Raw genomic sequence first — 20,396 nt, 5'->3', positions numbered from 1 at the left:
ATCACACGCTTCCCGAGTGCCTTTTATCGCTTTTTCTCAGGGGGAAAACACACACAAAAAAAGCAGATCAGCACCCTGTACAGGAGGTGTGTGCAACCCAAGTATAAGGGGGGGGGGGCGTGTGCCCGCCTCTTCCCTTCCTGTTGAAAACTCTCCTCAAAATGCTACTGGCTCAGATGGGAAGGAGACGCGAGAGTCGGAGGGGAGAGATTTTTTTCAGGGGAAACAAGAGAGAGAGAGAGAGAGTCCGACTTGTCATAAACACTCGACTCAAACATACTGAATAGCAGAGTGCAGGGGAAGTAATTTCTCGGCTACAATTCTCAGGCTCCCCAGGCTGGGGAATTCAGAGAGTTACAGTCCAAAAGAGATAATCATCATCACCACCTTTAACCGGGACGGCTCAGAGTTGCATCTAGTTTGACCCGAAGTGGTTTTCTATCTTCGGTCCTCTAAACTCAGTGGTTGCCAACCTTGGGACAACCCACGTAGGTGTTCTTAAGACTACAACTCCCAGAAGCCTTTGCCACTCGCTGGTCAGGATTTTCTGGGAGCTGTAGTCCAAGAACATCTGTGTGTGGGGGGGGTTCAGGTTGGGAAGCACTGCTCTCTACCTGCTTCGGACTTCAACTCCCAGAAGTCCTTGCCGCTGGACATCATGAACGGGACTTCTGGAAGGCCAAAACAGCAAGAGGAGCGAAGACGGAAACCCACATGTCTAGATGGTCTTTTTTTTGACAGTCCCGTGTTGCAAAAAGTAGGGGATTCGGGGGCTCTGTCATCCCTTTGGGTTCCGGCTCCCAGATTTCTTTACCCGTGACTATGCTGGCTGATGGGAACCGGAGTCCAAAGTTCCTGGGAGGTCAAAAGCTCCCTGTCTTACTTGGGCATGACCGAGGGTAACCAGAGCTGGCAAGGTGATCGCAAGTCTTTGGTGTGCTTCCCACAATACTCTTCACGTCGCTGGAGCCGGTGGGAAGGGAACACGGCCCATCTTTTGTAAGGAGGCTGGGAGATGAGGAAGACTCCTCTCCGGCCCGTATCAGGGACGGTCAGCTCGCTTTGCGCCAGCCAAGAGGAGAATCGCCAGCCCACCGACGGGCATGAGATGATGCCCCAGGCAGGAGGGCGCCGAGCGGCCGCACGCCAGAACGGAACGCTCTATCAGAGCGGCGCTAAAGCTGGACGCTCTGTCCTCCAATAGCAGCACTCCCTATCCGCTCTTTCAGCCCATCGAAGGGCTCGGCCAAACCGCCGGCGATAAAGCCACCTTTCCTGATTGTTAAACGGGGGGGGGGGACTGAGAATGCAGCTTCCTACCCCCTTGCTGAAGGCTGCCGAGGATCTTCTCGCCCAACAAATGGATCAGCCTGGTTACAACCTGGCATGAGAGAAAAAAAGGAAAGGGACACAATGTGGGGAAGAGACAGAGAGAGAGAGAGAACGATCAGTACCACAGTGCTGAGACCAGAGTATCTTTTAACAGGCAGCAAAGACTACAAAAGGATCCTTTTTTTAAAAAAATGGCCCGCTGCCAAAACTCAGGAAGCGGAGAGAGCTTTTATGAAAAAGCCATCGCTCCAGGGCAACGTGGTCCGCTAAGGCTGAGTGACTAATTGCTCTTCTTATTTTTTTTAGAAAAAACAATACTGAAAGGTTCCCTGCTCTTTGTGGCCTCCATCTTTAACCTTTGCACAAAGGGGATTGAACCCCCTTCTCCTCCATGGATCGTTTGGGCTGATCTACTCTTGTGCTCTGTTTTCAACTCGCTCCATGGCAAATTCTGTTCAGGCTTCTGAGCAAGGTTTTCTTGGGGCTGGGGTTGATTTGAAGTGAGGGAGGGGGCTTAGAGCTCCCGAGCGCCGTCTCTCACCCCCCCCGGCTCGGTTGATGAGACGGCCACGCCGGCCTGCCCTCCTGCCCTTACAGAGAAGGAAGGGACCCCCCCCAGAATACAGTTTCTAGGGGGGTCCGGGAAATTTCAGTACCCCGCACAGAACCTTCCCCCTCCCCGGAGTTAGGAGAATGCAGAATGGAAGACAAACACTACATGCATATATCTACTTGCATACATAGACTACAAAGCTGGCTGGATGTTACAGTGGTTTAGGTCTCTGGCTGCAAAGGCAGAGGTTCAGAGTTCGATTCCCCCCACCATGCCTTCTCCGAGTAGAGCCAGCCTGGGTAGCCTTGGGCCAGCTGCACAGTCCCAAGGTTGCCCCCTAGTGGAAGGGAAGGGGAAACCACTTCTGAGTACTCTCTACCTGGAAAAAAGAGCGCCATGATGGCACATAATTTTTCAAACACACACATACACACACATCTATCACTCCCTTCCTTATCTCATCTCTCTCTCCCTCCCTCCCTTCCTCTCTCTCTATGTATCCACAAACATATACACTTTCTCCAGAGTCCTAGTTTGTAACTCTATGCACTACATCACATCATTCCTATACAAAGATATGTGTTCAAATCTGCTTACCGTATTTTTCTGTGTATAAGACTATAATTTTTTTAAAATCTTTAGACTAAAAATTGAGGGTCGTCTTCTACACAGAAGTAAGCCGGGGAGAGAACAAAAACAAGTGGAAGGGAAAGCAGGGATCAAAGCGATCCTGCAGCGCTTTGATCCCTTTCCCCCTACATTTGCTAAGCCCCAATTAGATTTCTTAATTTTGGGTTAGAAAAGTGGGGGACGTCTTTATACATGGGGCGTCTTGTACACATAAAAATACGGTATTTGATACAGAAAGCGGAATGCAGCCAGCGTTGGTGTAAATATCTTGAGTGAAGGGGACCGTATTCTTCGCCCTCCGCGTCCCCCTCCCAGGCTCCCAAGGCCACAGGCAGGCGGATGGCAGGGGAGAGGAGACGAGGGGGGAAAAAAGAGGAATTTGCAGGCTTCATTCTGTGGCCGCTCTCTCTCGCACGTGGCCCACCGCCTCAAAAAACAGCCCGGAGTGAGCGCACAGCAGGTTGTGTACCGCTACTGGGTGAGTCACTCTGCCGTTGCCGTGGCGACGGGCAGGGAACATCCATTTCGGATGTGTGCGAGGCAAGCGGCACGCGATTTCCTTGGGAGTTTGACAGCACGCGAAGTGTGTGTCTCTTGCAAAAAAGAAAGAAAAAAAAGGAGGACAGGCACATCTCGAACTCATGAAAGATCGAATTCCTTCCGTGATGCCAACAAGCAGAGGCCCACGGATAACTCCCAGCTGTATGCCTGAGGGTTTTTTTTTTTTTTTTTTGAAATGCGTGGCGTAGGAAAGACGGTGGGAAGAAAGATCCAAAGAGCAGATTCAGGCAAAGCTGGGGATTCGAGGAGAAAAGCCTTGTGGGTGCAGGGAGGACCGAAAGGCAGCTAGAAAAAAAAGAGAGAGAGAGAGAGAGAGAGAAGCGAAGCAAGCCCTGCTCAGAGTAGACCTTGGGTCTTGATGGGCAGGGTAGACATCTCATGAAATAAATAAATAAATAAATAAATAAATAAATAAATAAATAAATAAATAAATAAATAAAGAAAGAAAGAAAGAAAGAAAGAAAGAAAGAAAGAAAGAAAGAAAGAAAGAAAGCAAACAAGCCTCTACCGAGTCTGGTTCTGAGCCCCAGGGTGGCCAACGCAAGGCTTGGCACAAATCTGAAAATCCCCAAGCCAACGGAATCGAGATGGCAAAGGGGACCTGGGGCCGCATGTCGCCCCTGCAGCAGCTTTTCCACAAGACTGCATCCACCTGAATCGTGTGGATGCTCATCCGTCGGGAAGAAGCCGGAGCAGCTCTACAGCAGAGGTGTGGAGACTGGGGGGTTTTTTTGGACTACACTCCCCAGAATTCCCTGGCCAACCCTGGAAGCCGTAGCCCAAAAACACCCACCTGGGCCCCTCGACTCTGCAGCATTGGTGGGGACCCAGGAGAGGAGGGCCTTCTCGGTGGCTCCTCCTCTGAGACTGTGGAACTCCCTCCCACTGGAGGGTAAGGAGGGAAAAATATTTAAATTTTTTTTCCAATGTAAAAGATAGCAGTGGGAAAAATATTTTTAAACAAAGATGATCTAATTTTTTTTCTAAAAATGCAAGCGATAAACCTGAGCAACAAGGAGTAATGACACTCTTCAAAATTAATTCCTGCCTCTACCATTAAAAACAAGCCCCCAGCGAATCTGAAATGTTTCTCACTACTCAAAGGTCTCGTCAACGGCACTTAACTGTTGTCTGTAGAAATCCACCTGCCTTTTTAGAAAACAGAGATCCTGGGTTTAGGAGGTGGGAGGGGGAAAAAAATGACAAAAATCAAAACAAGAACTAGTTCCGTGGCCTGTTTTCAATACGAAGACAAACGACAGCCGCTTGAGCAATAATACACAGATGGAGCTTTCTTCTAAATATAGAGAAGACACTTTTTTGGAGAGAGAGGAAAAAAGGGCATAAATTAAAAAGAAAAAGCAAGTGAAATACTTAGGATTATCAGCCCACAGAGCTTCTGAAGAGGAAGAACGCCACCAGGCAAGGTGAAGCCCCAAAGTCAAGTCTTCTAAGGGTGGGCAAGTGTCCAGATTTGCCTTATCTGATCCATATATTTATTTTATTTACAATATTTTTACGTCTCCTTTCTTCTTAAAAACAAACAAACAAACCCGAAGTGGCTCACATCAGTAAAAGGCAATATTTAAAAGCGAAAAACAATGAAGCACGCAGATACCAAAAAGACTCAAATAAAGGCCGCACTAAAACGGTAAAACCAAATCAAGATCAAAAACACATTTAAAGCACGGCGACCCATTTAAGAACCCCCTCTCAGACAGGCGGCCATGAAGTCAAAGCCTGCCTGAGGCGAAAGGTCTTTGTGGGTTCATGGAAGGACAGTAAAGATGAAGCCCGGTGGGCCTCCAGTGGGAGGGAGTTCCACAGCCTGGGAGCAGCCACAGAAAAGGCCTAGTGGGCTGAAATGCCTGGGAGACAAAGTCTCTCTTAGCAGCAGTATAGCTGGTTTCAGAAGGAGAACCACTGAATGCGGGTTGTGGGGGATCAGTTCCGCAATTGACCGCAGATGCCTGAAACCGCAGATAGGAAGGAACCCTTTTATAACATACAAGGAGGCAGGACAAAGGCCATAAGGGGGCAGGACAAAAGCCACCAGGCTCACCCCCCTTGTATGCTGTATGCTTTAGTAAACTGGATAACTGAAACAGCGGATATTGATCCCGTGGATACGGGGGTCCCGCTGGAATCCACTGTCATATAGAAGGGGCTTGGAGAAGCCCAATTCATTGGGACCTCGATCCCAAGCGAAAACTACCTGCCGGAAGAGAAGCTCCTCTTGCCCACTCCCTTACCTGGGGGAACTTGCGTTTGATGGAGGTCAGTGCCCCCTCGGGCAGCTTGGCCAGCTCAGAATCGCGGACCGCGTGGACCGTCGTAGCCCTCGGCTGGTGAGTTAAGGCTTCAACCTGGGGAGAGCAAGAGAGGGGAGGCTTCTGAGTTGGCGCCCAGGCAACCACGACAGGCCGGTCGAAACAAAACGAAGACGCCTACGGGACGCTCCCCTTCCGAGCCCCGGGTCCCGCGTCTTCGTTCTCCAACCTTGGGAACTCCCCGAAGTTCTTGGATTAAAACCCCCAGAAGCCTTCCCCATATCCTGTGCTGGCCAGGATTTCTGGAAGTCGTTGGCCAAGAACACTTGGGGACTCCAAGGCTGGGCATCGGCATCCTAAACCTTGGCCACCATAAACCGCAAAGTCGTGTTTTCAAGGTCGACTGCTATCTCTCCATGCCAAGTCAATGCTCTTGACTAATCCCCCACCCACCCCTAGGGTCAGTCTCTACAGCAAACCAGTCCATGAAAACCTGATCCAACCTGTCTAATTTCTTCCTCTTCTTCCTTTCCCAGGGATATTGCATTTGTTTTTCTGGGGGGAGCCCTAAATTCCTCTAGAATAAGACACTGTCTTCAGGGCAAAGACTGGCCAACCTCCAAGGACCCGGGGGGGGGGGGGGGTTTGGAACGTTTTTCCAGCCGCAAAACTTTCCTGGGAGTGCTGCAAGCCTTCTAAACAAAGGAGTCTTGTGGGGCGGTGGTTCAACCGCAATACTGCAGTCAAGACTCTGCTTACAACCTGAGTTCAATCCTGAGGGACTCAGGCAGCCTGGCTCAACGGTCGGACTCAGGCTTCCATCCTTCTGAGGTCGGTACATGTCGGGCATCCAGCTCGCTGGAGGTGGGGGCAATGCGTAGCCTGCATCATTAAATTGTCAACTGCCGAGAGAATGCTTGAAGTGCTACAGATGGGATTCTCCAGGTTTTGAAGGAAGAGGGAAAGACTGTTTGTGTGCTAGGTGGACTTACACACACACACACACACCCACACACCCTGGGGGCCGCACAAAAAAGTACTAGATGGTCTTGCGCACTGGAGGGGGGGGCACGTAAGATGCTCGCTTTAGCGCAAGGGAGTCGGTTCCTTTTAAAGCTGCGGCTCTCGATCCTCGTGGCATTCCTTCCGAACCCAGAAACGAGAGACCTGTTGCTTAATGAGATGTCTCGCTGAGCGCAGAGACGTCACCCGCTTGCCCAGAGGGAGGCGCTGACATTTCCATCCTCGGGAAGACAGCCGGACCCCCGGTGTCACCGCACCGCGATCGACGCCAGCGGTCCAGGTGAAAGAGAGGGAGAGCGGATACTCAAAGCGGTCTGGCGCTTAGCAACTAATGGACTCCGGCAAGGAAAACAGACGTCACTTGCCATTTGGAAGTGTTTTGCCGCTGTAAAGTGGAGCCCAAGACTGAAAGGGTAGGATCAGACAGATGTTGCAAAGGTAGAAATCTAAGATTTGGTTAAAAATTAAAGAAAACAACCCCTTCCGTGACGGAAGGCCGTGAGAAACATAGTTTCAGTTGGCTGGCCGAAATGTAGGGCAGACCAGGAGTTCAACGCATGATGTTGATTGTAAATTATCATCATTGAGCTGGAAAGGACCCTCTAGATCATCAAGTCTAGCCCTTGGCAAGGAGGCCTAGTGGGGGGATCGAACTCCCAACCTTTGGCTCCACAGCTGAGCTAAATTCTTGTCCTTCGCTTGAAAGGAAAGCTGATTGAAAGAGTCAAGAGGTGAAGGCAGTCAGGTGGGATGAGAAGGGAAATAAAAAGAAGAGAGATTTTTTCGCTCTTCGTTTCCAGCCGTGTCTCTTGCTGGCGTGAAGGCTACTTTTCGTGAGGCCAAACTGCGTCGGATTCTTCAGCTCAGGACACAGAAGTCTACAATCCATCAGAGAGGCCTGCAGGCTTTCCTAAGATTCACATACCGGCGGACGGATATCGCCAAGCATCGGGACGATGGCATTATCCAAATTCAAAGAAGGGGTGGGGAAAAAAATCCATCAACGGCTTATGAGCATGTCAATGATCTGAAGGCTCCAGATTTTTTTGGGTGGGTGGGGAAATCTTGCGGCAGGAACGAGCTTCGTAAACAATGTCTGCTTGACCTCCAGTTGAAGGCTAGACCACACGAGGCTTCCCGCCCCCCCCTTTCCGAGGGGTGTAGCTCCTTTAGGCTCGCCTGCATGACCAAACCTGAACTTCTCCTTGCCGCGTCGCGCCTTGCTTTGCCACATCCACCCACTGATTTTTACGGTCTTTGCAAGCCGCCCTTCAAGGTTGCGGTTTTAAGGGAACAGAGATCAACATTTTCTCCGTCAATAACGTTTTCAGACAGGAGCCAGATTCTGCACACTTGCAGAATAAGGAGGGGTGTGTGGGGGGTGTGTGCATATTCCCCTCCCCGCCCGCCCCGGCTAGTGATGCAATGTACAGAGATGGAAAGAGGAGCCGCTAATGGAACTGCAATCCCGAGGGCCGCACGGGTAGCGAATGTCCCTTTTGGAAAGCGCTTGGAATATCCATGCCAAGGGAACGGTCTCGTTCGGGAGAAGGGCGGCTTTTCTGCTGCAAAACCCTGACGCAGCCAAGTCTTTTTGTATTACAAAAAAAAAAAAAATTAGAATATGCCTCTCCACCCAGACGTCTTCTGCTGGAGACCTTTCTCCCAGTTTTTGGAGTAGGTTCAGGGAGTTTGCATCCTTTGCTAGGGGCGTGACGAGGCGAGGGCAAACATCCAGAGAAAGGTGATCACAGCCCCGTTGGAAGGGAGTGTCGGCCCCATAGTCTGGGAGCAAGGGGGCAATCTTTGATGTCAGATGGAGGTACCTTTGTGCCAACCTGGAGGAGTGTGTGCGTCTCCCATCGGAATACTTAGAAGGCCCAACTCTGCTTAGCTTCTGAAATTCGGCGGATTCAAGGGAATATGCCGGGCAAGCGGCTGCTAGACAAGAAATACAAACTGTCTTGGGTGCAAAACGTGTCGCTCGGATCGCAGCCGTTTGACAGCCTCCCCTCCCCCAATTTATGTGTTGAATTAACAGGAATGTTTGGAGCAGGGTATAATATCCTTATCTCCTGGAGCGTAAAATGGAATTCACTGCCTCGCAAGCTGGCTCGGTGCGGCGCTCGCTAATTTAATTTCCTTGTCGTGGCAATATATCACGGGCGCCTGGATCGAACGCTTATTGTGGAAAGGTCTCTGGATGCTTTTGTCTTGCTGCAGAGTTTATTTCACGAGGGACGGCCAAGGACCGGGCTTAAACATCACGTTTCTCACATATAAACACACACACACGCGCCTTCCAATCAAGAGGCTCCAGAGGGAGATATCGAATCCCACCGCTTGTTTCTCCTTGACCAACTAAAAGCGACCCCTTTTAAATCCACGCCTGCTTTGCAAAACCGATCCTTCGTTGATGGCGAAGCCACCTTCGAAATATCAAAGCCAATTTACCACAACACCAAAGCTCTTGTTGAAACGGATACAATTACAGAACGCTACCCCGAAGCATTGATTTTGGAAGAGTCATTAAGCCTATGGGGATTCAAGCTAGCTGGATCGCTCAGTGGTTCAGGCGTCTGGCCGTGGAGCTAGAGGTTGGGGGTTCGAATCCCCCCGCCCCACTGGTCCTCCATTCCTCCGTCACTATCACTTTTTACACTGGCTCTCATTCTCTGGACTGAGTGCCTCCGAGACAAAATCTATGGGTACCCCCCCCCACTCACCCCCTCCACCAAGCAGGGCAGAGGGAGTGCCAGGACAAATCAGGAAGACAGGAGTGCCCGCACCACGACCACCACTCTTACCACGCCAATCAGATCCCCGCGGCCATATTCTCCTGCCAGGTGTTTCTTTCCATCGTCCATCCTGATGACGGAGCGAAGCCGCCCGTTCAACACAATGTAGGTGCAGTCGGAGGTGTCTCCCTGCCTGTGGACCAGAGACCCACCACCACCACCACCTGGTTAAAGAAGAAGTTCTGCATCTCTTGAAAACAGTAGGAAGGAAGACAGTGTTGCAGCGCACGGAGATAAGAGCGCTCTGCGCTTTTGTCTCCATTCCATTCTGCAACGCCCGCATGGAGCGATGCAGTCCTCTCTTTAAGAGTGTGCTGATCCGTAAACATCTCCATCAATAGTCTGGAAGTTTAAAACGTGGGTGAACGCTCAAAACACTTGGTCTCCTGCTGATGGACCGGGGTAGAACAGTGGTCTGGGAATAATTTCTCTGTACATACAGATCAGCTTTTAGACCGTCTCTCTCCCCCAAACTGGCTCATGGACCAAATGTAACACTTCAGCTGAGAGCTTCCGCCCCGTGGTGGAGAAAGAGGCGCTCAAACAGCCCGCCGGGGGCTGCGCCCTACCTGTAAACCGCCCGCCCGGCTTCCACTTCCATCCAATCCAGAGCAAAGTCGATCTGTCTCACGAACGAGGACATGCGTTTCACCACCGTGTGGGCCACCCCCAGAACCACCGTCGGCTGCTCCCTCATGATCCTGGAAAGCAAGAAAGGCATCGCTATTAGGAGGGGCCAAGAGGGGACCAACGCCTGGATCGGTGTTAAACCGGGGCTTGATCGACTCGGAGCCTCTGGTGGTCAGAGGCAAAGGATCATGGAGAAGAATGCAAGCCGCTTGTGTAATAGAATATCAACTTTATTAGTGATGATTCACGGATACAAAAGTAAAGGAAGTCTCTGGCTGTGGAGCCAGAGGTTGGGAGTTTGATTCCCCCCACGGGGCCTCCTTGACAAGGGCTGGACTGGATGGTCTTATAGGGCCCCTTCCAGCTCTGCCGTTCTATCACGATGAGGATGATGACAGCTCCTCCTTCAGCTTTTCAGCTCAATTAGCTAAGGATCAGCTTAGCATGCTGTGCCTGAGAATCAAATAATCTGATCCCAGAAGAGTCTTTCTAACAGGAACTCCATGGTGGCACTTATCACTCTCCAGACTTCATTGCGATAAAAAAAAGTTATCTCTCAGCTGCCGGACAGGCTGTGGAGATTATGGGTCATGCATTCCCACAAGGATCCACGGCCTCGGCTGTTTCCCTGCCAATTCGGGAGAAATAAATCCTTCTCGCTTACTTTACAAATAACCAAGCAACCTGTCCGCACAAGGAGAGCTTTATTAATACCTTCTTTATCAGAGGCGGCCAATGAAAAACCTACAGCTTGGAAACGTTAATTAAGCTGCTTTTGGCGGTGGTTGGATTAGAAACGGCCTCACGAGGGAAGATTCCCCGGGAGGGAGATCTATCGGTGAGACAAAGATTGGACAAAGCTAGAGAGACCTGCGATGCCGGAGAAATTGACAGGAGAGTCGAGATCCTTAAGAGGCAGAGAAGAAAGAGGCAAGGTTGTGAGTCCTTGATATCCTTTTGTTGTATATACAGAGTTTTGTCCTTGAATGGCCTGCTCCATGATGGAACCACACTTTGGACAAACGCTTTCTGGAGAGGAGAAAGTGGGGCTGGGTGAACGCGCCCGAGATCCATAGCAGAGGCCCAAACATCACCTTCTCCCAGGGAGAGAAGACAGCCTTTTCAAACCCTTGAAAGAGAGTCCTCCAGAGGAGGGGCAGGATCTGTTCTCCATCATCCTCCCGGAGCGCAGGGCATGCCATCGTGGGTCCAGAAAGAGGAAGCCAGATTTCGGCTGAATCTCGGGGAAAAAAACCTTCTTAACTGTTAGAGCAGTACGACAGCGGGAACCCGTGACCTCGGGGAGGTATTCAGAGCCTAAATCTGGCTTCGTGTCGTGTGAACCCATTTATCACTCTGAGATGGTGGAGAACAGATCCTGTCTCTCCTCTGGAGGATGACCTTTCAAGGATTCGAAAAGTGCTCTCTTCTCTCCCCTCTGTCTTCTTCTCCCAAGGCTCAACCTGCCCAGTTCTTTCCGTCTTTCCTTCCTAGGGCTTGGTGTCCAGTCTCCTGATCCTCCTTTTCGCCCTCCTCTGAACTGGCTCCAGTTGGTCGGCAACATTCTTAAAGTTCTGCCTCTAGAACTGGATCCCAGGACACTGAGATGAGGCCTCGCCAGCGCCGAATAGAGTGGGGGGGGGGGGAAACTAGTGCTTCGTGGGATTTGGAGATGATGCTTCTCTTATTGTGTCCTAAAATAGCATTTGCTTTTTTTGCAGCCACCTCGCACGGCGAAGGTCAGGACAGCAAGAGACGCAGGTACACAAATATAGAAATGCATTAAAGAGACCTCCATGAGTCACGGGTCATCTTGGAGAAGGATTTCCAGGAGAGATGTCAGAGGCAGCAGCAATACAAGCAATGCGATAAGGGGATGGATCAAGTGGATAAAAGCAAGCTCTTTTCTCTCACACGCCAGACCAAAAAAGGGGGGGACCTCCACTCCCATGTTGGGAGAGAACAGACCCAAGGAAAGATTGGTTGGTCTGTGGAACTCCTTGCTACAGGATGCGGGGGTGGCATCCAGCCTCGATGCCTTTGAAAGGGGGATAGGACAGATTCCTGGAGGGAAAGTCCATTGCAGGTGACAAGCCATGATGGGGGTGTCTAATCTCCAGGCTTCGAAGGAAGGGACCTGCAAAGGCCAGATGCAGGGGAAGGAGTATCAGGAGACAGGTCTCTTGTGACCACCAGAGGCATCTGGTGGGGCCCCTGTGAGATCTAGGAAGCCGGACTAGATGGGCCCTTGGCCTGATCCAGCAGGGCTCTTCTTGTGTTCTTATGAACAAACCCCGCCATGATCAGCAGGAAAGGACAACGGAGAGCGCCTCCCCCCCAACACGCCAGCTTCCTGGGGAAAAGTGTCACCAAAACCTTCTCATGACCTTGGCAGCTGCAAAGGTTGCTAGAGTCCTCTCCTTCTTCACACCCACCCAGATGACGGCTTAATTAGGTGCCGTCTAAAACACAGCCTCCCCCTCCCGCCCTGCGCAACGTCCCAAAATACCCCCGGCATTTTGCGCATCAGAGCCACACCGCGCGAGGACAGCCGTGTAATTAGCTGGCATCTGCCCTGCACTTAAATCCCACGGCTGAGATGCTCCGGGAGCGCGGCGGGGAGGGGGTGTGTGTGACGTACGGAGACACCCCTGCCAAGCGGCTGCCTTTGTCGGCTCCGCAGTTGGGGGCGAAAGGCAACAGCGGGCTGGGCTCCGCACGCGTGCCCTTCCTCCAAACTCCTCGGACGGGAGCCGTTGTGGCGTTGAGTTCAGAAAGAAGAAGAAGAGAAGGGCACGAAGCTTAAGAGGGAAGGGGGAGAAAGGTAGGATCCGGTTATTGGAGGAAAACTAGAAGGCATCATAGGCTTCAGCTAGACTGTCAGGAAGCCTAGCATAACTCTGATTGGCTAGACTAAGGGCTTCCAAGCCTCAGTCCCAAGATGTTCTTGGACTAAAACTCCCAGGAGCCCTTCACCCCTTGCTCTGCTGGCCAGGATTTCTGGGAGTCGTAGTCCGAGAACATCTGGGGAACCGAAGGTTGGGAAAACACTGGACTAGTAGATTCAGCACCCCTGTGAAACTGGAAAATCTCCTGGCACAGGTGTGGGGAACGTGCGGCACCCTAAGGATGGCCTCTCCCGTGGACACTTGTTGGTGTAGTCAATGGCTAGGAATGATGGGAGTTGGAGTCCAGTGACAGATGCTGCCAGCTTGACACGTCCACAAGCCGGCATGGTGGCAGAGTCAGCGAGTGGCCCTGCTGGGAGAGCGTAGGAAGGATGGCAAATTGGTCTACTCTGAATGAGAACATCTCCAGAAGGGTCAGATCCCTAAGCCACGGGGCACAGGGCGCTCCATGGGTGTCAGGAAGCCTGGAACCTCCCAAAAGCTCTTTCAGACACACATATCAAGACTATCCCCCCAAGGAAAGAGAGCAAAAGCAGAAGGCTGGTTTCGGCCCCCCCCTTTCATGCTTCGAGCAACGTTACGGTGAAGAGAAAAGACCCATCCCTTCCGACCCCTTCTTTTTTCGTGACGGTTCGTTCGGGCAAACAGTCCCGGGAAAGCCCTTGCCTTCTCTCGCGCGCGCGAGTCGAGGCAGAGAAAGGGAACTCACTCGTAGAAGTGGGACTTGGCGATGGCGAGGAAGCTGCAGTCCCGGTTAGCCTTGATGGTGAAGATCAGGGGCTCCCCAGTGAGGGCGGCCAGCTGCCCCACCAGCTCCCCCGGGTGGGTGATGAACAGGCAGGTCTCCTCCTCGGAGTCGATCTTCCGCTGATAGACGTGCAGCATCCCGGAGATCACAAACCGGATGTTGACATCCTGGAACGACAAAAGAGTTCCTTCGTTTACACCTCTGTGGTCTATTTGCCTCTGTTTGCTCATCAAGGCCAGGCTCAGAGGATGCTTCTCGCAGTCACATCTCTCCAAGCATGGCGTGTGAAGATCGGCAGAGGCACTGTTTTTAATACACTTGCCCCCTTCTTTCAAAGAAATCCAGATTATTTCTTTATTTCTTCGCTGAACCCTCTGAGTTATCTATGCAAATGGCAGGCTGCGGAACTTCAGCAACCATGGATTGATGGGACCGAAAGTTTTCTAGCTGCTGAACAGTTTTTTCTTTTTGACTCCCCCCCACTTTTTTTAAAATTGAACCAGGCAGGGAAAGGAGACTGCACGCCTCATCGCCCGGCCTGCATTTTGCCCAACAGACCCAAGCAGAGAAAAGTGTCCTGCCGGCTTTATTGAAGTTATTATCAGACCGTTCACCTCCCCGAGGTATGTGTGAGTAACAACACACGAACGGCAGAGGCGAACCGCCCATGGAGATGGATCGTGTCATCATCCTTATGGCCTTACGTTTGGAAAAGGAGCTCCTATCGACAGTGGAGAGAACAAAATGATGGGGGCAGAAATCTGAGCATTGTGGTATCGATTTCTTAACAATGTACTATCTTCTCCTCTTTTATTTTGTCAAAGCATCTGTCGGTAGCCTGCCTGCTTTAATCAACACACAGCGACTGGATTTCCTGCCTGACTCAGAGCCCAGAGACCTGTGCATGCATGCCTGGGTCAGACTGTGACCTTCCAGCCATTTCAACGGAGCAGGGCGGCCGCAGGGGAAGGATGCCCTCTGTCGGCTGTGATTACCATCCCTTTCCTGCTTTAACATAACCTCTGGGCAAGCCAGCAAGCCTCTCCGCTCTGCGTGCCCTTCCAAACCGCTCTCCGTTAGGAAAAGCCAGGATCCGTGAGTCAGCAGAACACTAGCGAAGCCCCGTTTGGCACAAAGGCTTGGAAGCACAAGGGCTTTGAATGTCCCCTTCCGCCTGGGAGCTGTGGAGTCAGAAAACCTTTGGCGTGGAAGAATCCGGCCCGAGGAGATCAGAACAACTACAGTACGGAAAGCAGAAGGGGCTCACCTGGTCTCCTTGTCTCGACACCACCGTCCCGGCAGTCACCTGGTGCAGGGTCACCTTCCCATTCAAGAGAGACGGGTTCTGATCAGGCCGAAGAGAGAGAGAGAGAGAGAGAGAGAGAGAGAGAGAGGAAGCACAGAGAGGTTAGGGCAGCAAATTGGGGCCCTGTCTAAAAAAAAAAAAATACTTGGCAAGGAAGCAGCAAACGGTCACCCCAGTTTGTCACAGGAAGGGAAGCGGTAGAAGTCGTCAGGGAAAGGCGGAAGTGGATACGGCTTCCTGCGTGGGGTTAGCACAGCTGGGTTGCAACCCTCCAGTCCCGCATCAGGGCCGTTTACACTGATTCCTGGAGGGCCACAAAGTAGGCGCCTGGGACCTCCTACAGAACATCCCAGGCGACAATCCAGAGAGAGACATTTGAAATGGGCCGGTCGTATTTATTTTTTTCCAGTGGCTTTCATTGTTCTTATTAGGTTATTTTTTAGGCGTTGCTCTGCCCGCCGCCCAAACCAGCGGCGCTGCTTCTAGCCGGGCGGGAGAGAAAGGTAAACCGAGCGATCCATTGGCAAGCCAGCATTTTCCAATAACTTCAACCGCCCACGCGCGCCCGGCTCCAAACCACCAAACCCCGCTCAACTCACATCCAGTTTCATTAGCGTCAGAAGGTCCTTCTTGGCGGCTTCTAAGATGGCGTCCAGCTGCTTGCTGGCGCTGGGGTCCTGCACAGGGAGGTTGCTCTGTGTGTAGTGGAAGACGGCTGAGGGCATCTCTGTGACAGTCACCTTCTTCAAGATGGACTTTGGGGGGGGGGAGAAAAGAAGAAGAACTGCATTCAAGTCCTGCCCTCCCAGACATCCAGAACTTTAACGGCTCAGGTATGTTTGGCTGAAAGACATCCGCGGGAAATGTCCAAAATCAGCTGGGAATCTAGGAAGCTGCTTTATGTTAAGTCAGATGGTCGGCCCAGAGCGGAATAGCGTCAAGTTCCCCCAGATTAGTCCACCCCCTTTTTTTCTCATCAACAGGCACTTATGGTCGCAAGAACACACGCTGAGACACTGGAAAGAATAAAAGCAGGGTGAGGCTGCCGCGTAAGGATTTGAAAGTGGTTTGAAAGAGCCACAGGAAGATAATGGAAAGGATCTTGACTGTTGTATTGAAGGGTGTTTGAGGATGGTTGGAGGGTGAGGGGAGGTGATGCATGCAAAGAGTTCAGGGAAAGGTTGAAGCGGAAAGAAATCTAACAGATGCTGAAAGCATTATTGACTTTTAAGTCAACAGAGATTATTAAGAGTCTTGTAAAAATAAAGTGTTCTGTTGTTCTGTTGACTCTCGCATAAATCTGTTCTGCTTGGCGGCTGCAGATTTCTATCACACTCGAATTAAAAGCAAGGAAACATACGGAACTGATCTCTTAATCCTTGATTTCGTGAATAGCCTTGAGGGGGTCGCGAAGCAGGGGAAAGAGAAGGGCAGAGGAGCACAGAGGAATAAAAGGTGGCCACCGGAGTGAGGCGAGCGCTTGGCTGCATCGCCGTTTATGGTTCCCAGAAGGTCGTTTGCCCCCAGACTGGGATGGAAAACGCCTCTCGGGATGCGGCTTCCAAACTGGGATTGCAAGAACTACGATTTGCCTGGTTCTGAACCCCCTGGCAAAGGATTCCTCGTGAAACAGAAGCGGGGAAGAAGGAGCACCAGTCCAAGGTTCATCCCAACAGGGCAGAAATCGTGGTTCAGCCGAGACATCTGTATCATATTTCCAGGAGGGGTGTGAAAGCCGGACAGCAAAGAAAGCTGGCAGAAAAAAAACTGGATCTGTTTGAAAGGAGAAGTTTTTTGCAGATACGGCAGACTGCCAGAAAGATAAACCAGAGGGTCCTACATCAAATCGAGCCTGAACTCTCACTGGAGGCAAAAAAATGTTGAAACGGAGGCTGTCCTCCTTTGGGCACATCCAGGGACGCAGGCATTTCATCAGCTTTTTCGCTAACCCCTCTGAGCTGTTTTGGGTTTTTTTTTATGATGAAGAGAAGCAGGGCAGATCAATTTCGAAGGGAATAAAGCGGCCGCAACGAGAACAGGAGAAGGCTGTGGGACGCGATCCCAATTTGGAGCCACGCAGAGCGGCCTGTGCAGGAATGGCGCTCCGCTCCGTCCACTATCAATTAGTAACTGGTCTTAAAAGAAATGAACGGGTCTCAGGGCGTTTACCTTGCAGGTAACCGGGCTGGAAAGCACATCCGAAGAAGAGGAGGCAGAGGTGACTCTGGCTCTCTCGTAGGCCATATCCAAGTCTGCTTTCGCCCCAGCCAAGGTCCCTGGGGACAGAGAGAAGCACGGTTCAGCTGCGCTCTCCTCTAAGGTCTTTAAAACGGAGGTGGGAGACCTCCGGACCTCCAGGTGTTGCTGGTATGAGCCCCCCGAACTCTCCAGGCCAGAAGGGATGAGCTTCTGGCATGCCACAGGAACGGACTTCAACTCCCAGAATCCCCGGGCTATGATGCCCATGAGAAGGGAAAGTGGGAGCTGCCGTCTAGAACATCTGGAGTGTCATATGTCCACCCTCCTCTTGCTCTCGGCCAGAGGTTCCCCAGATATTATTGGACTAAAACTCCCGGAATCCTTCGCCCCTTGCTGCGCTGGCCAGGATTTCTGGGAATTGCAGCCCAAGAACGTTGGGGACTATCTAAGGCTGGGATCCACAGTATGGCTGATGATGAAGTGAACGACCACATCTGGAGGGCTGCCTATTCTCCGTCCTTGTTCAAAAAGAGGAAACGCGCTCAAGAAGCGATCCTGAAGAGAATCGGAACCCGCCACCATTCCCCGTCCCAGCTGAATTGTCCCCCCCCCCCGGCAGCTCTGCTCACCGCCAGTATCCGTATGTCCGGTTAATGATGATGATGTCAGAGACAAGCTCCTCCTGAGGGGAACCTCAGATCCAGATCGCCCTCCGTCTGCAGTTCAGAACGTGGACACAAAGGTTAGCGGGCTCACCCGAGAAGGCTGGGAGAACCTGCTCCCTCTACAAAAATTATACAAGTAATCCCCATGATGTGGATGGTCAGGGGAAGGCGGGGGGGGAGGCATATCGGGGCCACAAACAGAAATCTCCGCACCCAGGGCTTCTCTGCTCTATTGGTTAAGTGTCCGGCATGCACGTGAGATGCATGGATCATCAGTACAAAAAACCTGTACATAAGGATCCCCATATCCACAAGGGGTTGGTTTCAAGCCACTCCCACGGATGTTGAAGAAATGCAGATTACAGCAAGTCCATAGCGTGGTCTCTGGCTCCCCCTCATGGCCAGTTCTTATCATGACAGCATGGTCTCTGGCTCCCCCTCATGGCCATCTTTAGAAAGACATTTTTCTGGGATTTTTCTTTCAACACTTTCAATATTTTCTGGGCGTGGATACGTGAATCAGCGGATACTGATCCCACAGGTAAGGGGGGGGAGGTTTCCTACTGTACGGACAAGATCTCACCTGTCTCCGGAGGTGTCCCCAGCCTCTCCTGCCTTTCGGCCCGGTCTTCCTCCGACAGATTGGACAGCTGCCTCTTCACGACCTTGCTGGCGTTGCCGCCGGACGTGACGCTGGCGACCGACACCAACGGGATGGCTTGGTTCTCCTAGCGAGGGCCGGAGAACAGAGGGGTCAGCTGGCCCTGGTCGGATTCGGACCAGGAAGGCCCACCGGGTCCCTTGTCAACGGCCAGGGCGCCCGAATCCTGTCTGAAATTCCACTGCTCGAAATAGCCGCGGGAGACCTTTCTTCCAAAACCGGAAGAGCACCTTTGATGTTTGTAAGGAGAGTTCAGGATGAGTGGGTGCTCCCGGCTGCCGAGCGGCTTAGCTTCCAAAGCACTCCAAGGGAGGGGGAGGTACCCAGACTGAGAGGCGTAAAGTGCCGCCCCCCCCAGATGTGGCTGGACGGTGACTCCCGGCATTCCCCAGCACTGGCAATGTTGGAAGATGCACCTAACATCTGGAAGGATCCCTTTTTTCACTCCTGACTTGGATGTTAAGGACAGCGGTCCTTCCCCCAAGCCTTGGGTCCCCCAAGAGGTTCTCGGACTACAACACCCAGAATACCTGGCCAGCACAGCTCGTAGTGAAGGCTTCTGGGAGTTTTAGTCCAAGAACATCTTGGGAAGGACCCAAGGTTAGGTACCTCCGTTTCGAGATCACTAACGGAGAACGAGGAATTCACCCTGCTTTCCCCAATCGTGCTGATGGACCCAAGTGGCTAACAGCGTCTATTCTTCCCATCTCTTCCTTACTCGTGTTAAGTTGGGAACTGCGGCGCAGGGAGACGCACCGAAAGTTCGGTCTCGTGCGATGAGAACGAGTAAGGAAAAAAGGAGTCCTATCTCCCAGAAAACAAGAACTGGGCCATTTTGGGTGAAATCTGCCATGGATACGGGGGGGCAGAGAAGTAAAAAAGTTTTTTTTCCAGGCAGTACAGGAATAACGAACAGACCTTCATGCTGCGAGAGGTGGGCGACGTGGCTAGCTTTAACGGGAAGTGGACAAATTAATGGAGAAGGTCCAGCTGTAGCTCTGATCACAGCCGCTGCCCAAAGAGAGATCTCTGGGCATCTGCCCCTCATCCTTCTCCCTCTTCCCCGCGAGGCTTCACTTACAGAATTGAAGAGTTCGGTGGTCAAGCCGAGGTAGTTGTGCAAAGCCAGGAAGGTCACTCTCTGCAGCCTCACCATGATGATCTGAGAAGGGTCACAGGCGGGCCAAAAAGAAAAAAAAAGTCAGCCCAGGAGAGATCGGGAGAAAGTTAATGGGTGCTAATGATCTTTGCATCCCCCGGGGGAGGGGGGAGGAAGAACCAGCCACAAACACTGGAGTTGGGAGGGGCCTCGAAGGCTCAAGGCAGGAAGCCGAATCCAAGCCAATCGGACAAGGGGTTGCCCCCCCCCCCCACGTGGTTCTCTTGAAGGCCTCCAGCGCTGAAGAACTCCCCCCCTCCCCCTGAGGTCATGGGTTCCGTTGTCGTGCTGCTCTAACAGTTAGGAAGTCCCCCCCCCCCGATATTTCCTGCCCCCAGGATATTTCCTGCCCCACTGGGCTCACCTGGACGACTCTCACAAGGGTTTCGGGATATTTCTGGAAGACGTCGTGGAAGGCGTTGGCCGGGAGCCGAAGGATGGTGGAAGGGATGGCCGCTCGAGCAGAAACCGTTTTGTATGGGGCGGGGTGGCCCTGAAGAAAAACATTCATTCATTCATTCATTCAAGTTCTATCCTTCCTGCCCACCTAGCGATGAACCAGTGCTCTGAGCAACTTACGAAAGATAGATAGATAGATAGATAGATAGATAGATAGATAGATAGATAGATAGATAGATAGATAGATAGATAGATAGATAGATAGATAGATAGATAGATAGATAGATAGATGATAGATAGATAGATAAGATTAGATTAGATTAGATTAGATTAGATTAGATTAGATTGACAGACAGACAGGAAGGAATAGATGGCTTATATGAAGAGATTACAAGAATAACAGAACAAGAATAATAATCATAAAATGACATAACATAAGAGGGGGAAAAGCCATTAAAATTCCACAAAATGGGTCAGAGCATCTCTCAGGAGGGGAGGATGATTGTGAGCATCTCTTTGATCAGGGCTCATTCCACGGGTGTGGGGGCCGATC

At 51.6% G+C, this 20,396-nt stretch overlaps 1 protein-coding gene across 5 annotated transcripts in view; it reads right to left on the bottom strand.

The window, feature by feature from the left end:
* Positions 1-20,396, bottom strand: part of PNPLA7 (patatin like domain 7, lysophospholipase) — a 66,967-nt gene that overhangs the window by 33,723 nt on the left and 12,848 nt on the right. For all 5 annotated transcript variants that reach the window (XM_078382819.1, XM_078382820.1, XM_072984659.2 and 2 more), the window contains exons 9-20: positions 19,809-19,937; positions 19,367-19,447; positions 18,208-18,352; positions 17,589-17,675; positions 16,930-17,036; positions 15,360-15,515; positions 14,722-14,799; positions 13,416-13,621; positions 9,737-9,868; positions 9,177-9,300; positions 5,329-5,442; positions 1,321-1,381 (exon numbers count right to left, since the gene is read on the bottom strand). In XM_078382819.1, the coding sequence (XP_078238945.1) occupies positions 1,321-1,381; positions 5,329-5,442; positions 9,177-9,300; positions 9,737-9,868; positions 13,416-13,621; positions 14,722-14,799; positions 15,360-15,515; positions 16,930-17,036; positions 17,589-17,675; positions 18,208-18,352; positions 19,367-19,447; positions 19,809-19,937 (1,420 nt within the window). The remainder of the gene's footprint in view (positions 1-1,320; positions 1,382-5,328; positions 5,443-9,176; positions 9,301-9,736; positions 9,869-13,415; positions 13,622-14,721; positions 14,800-15,359; positions 15,516-16,929; positions 17,037-17,588; positions 17,676-18,207; positions 18,353-19,366; positions 19,448-19,808; positions 19,938-20,396) is intronic.

This window comes from Pogona vitticeps, chromosome ZW-PAR (assembly GCF_051106095.1).
Source record: "Pogona vitticeps strain Pit_001003342236 chromosome ZW-PAR, PviZW2.1, whole genome shotgun sequence".
NCBI classification, from domain to species: Eukaryota; Metazoa; Chordata; class Lepidosauria; order Squamata; family Agamidae; genus Pogona; species Pogona vitticeps.
The sequence above is the reverse complement of the archived record's forward strand: the minus strand, read 5'-3'. Positions and strand labels throughout refer to the sequence as shown.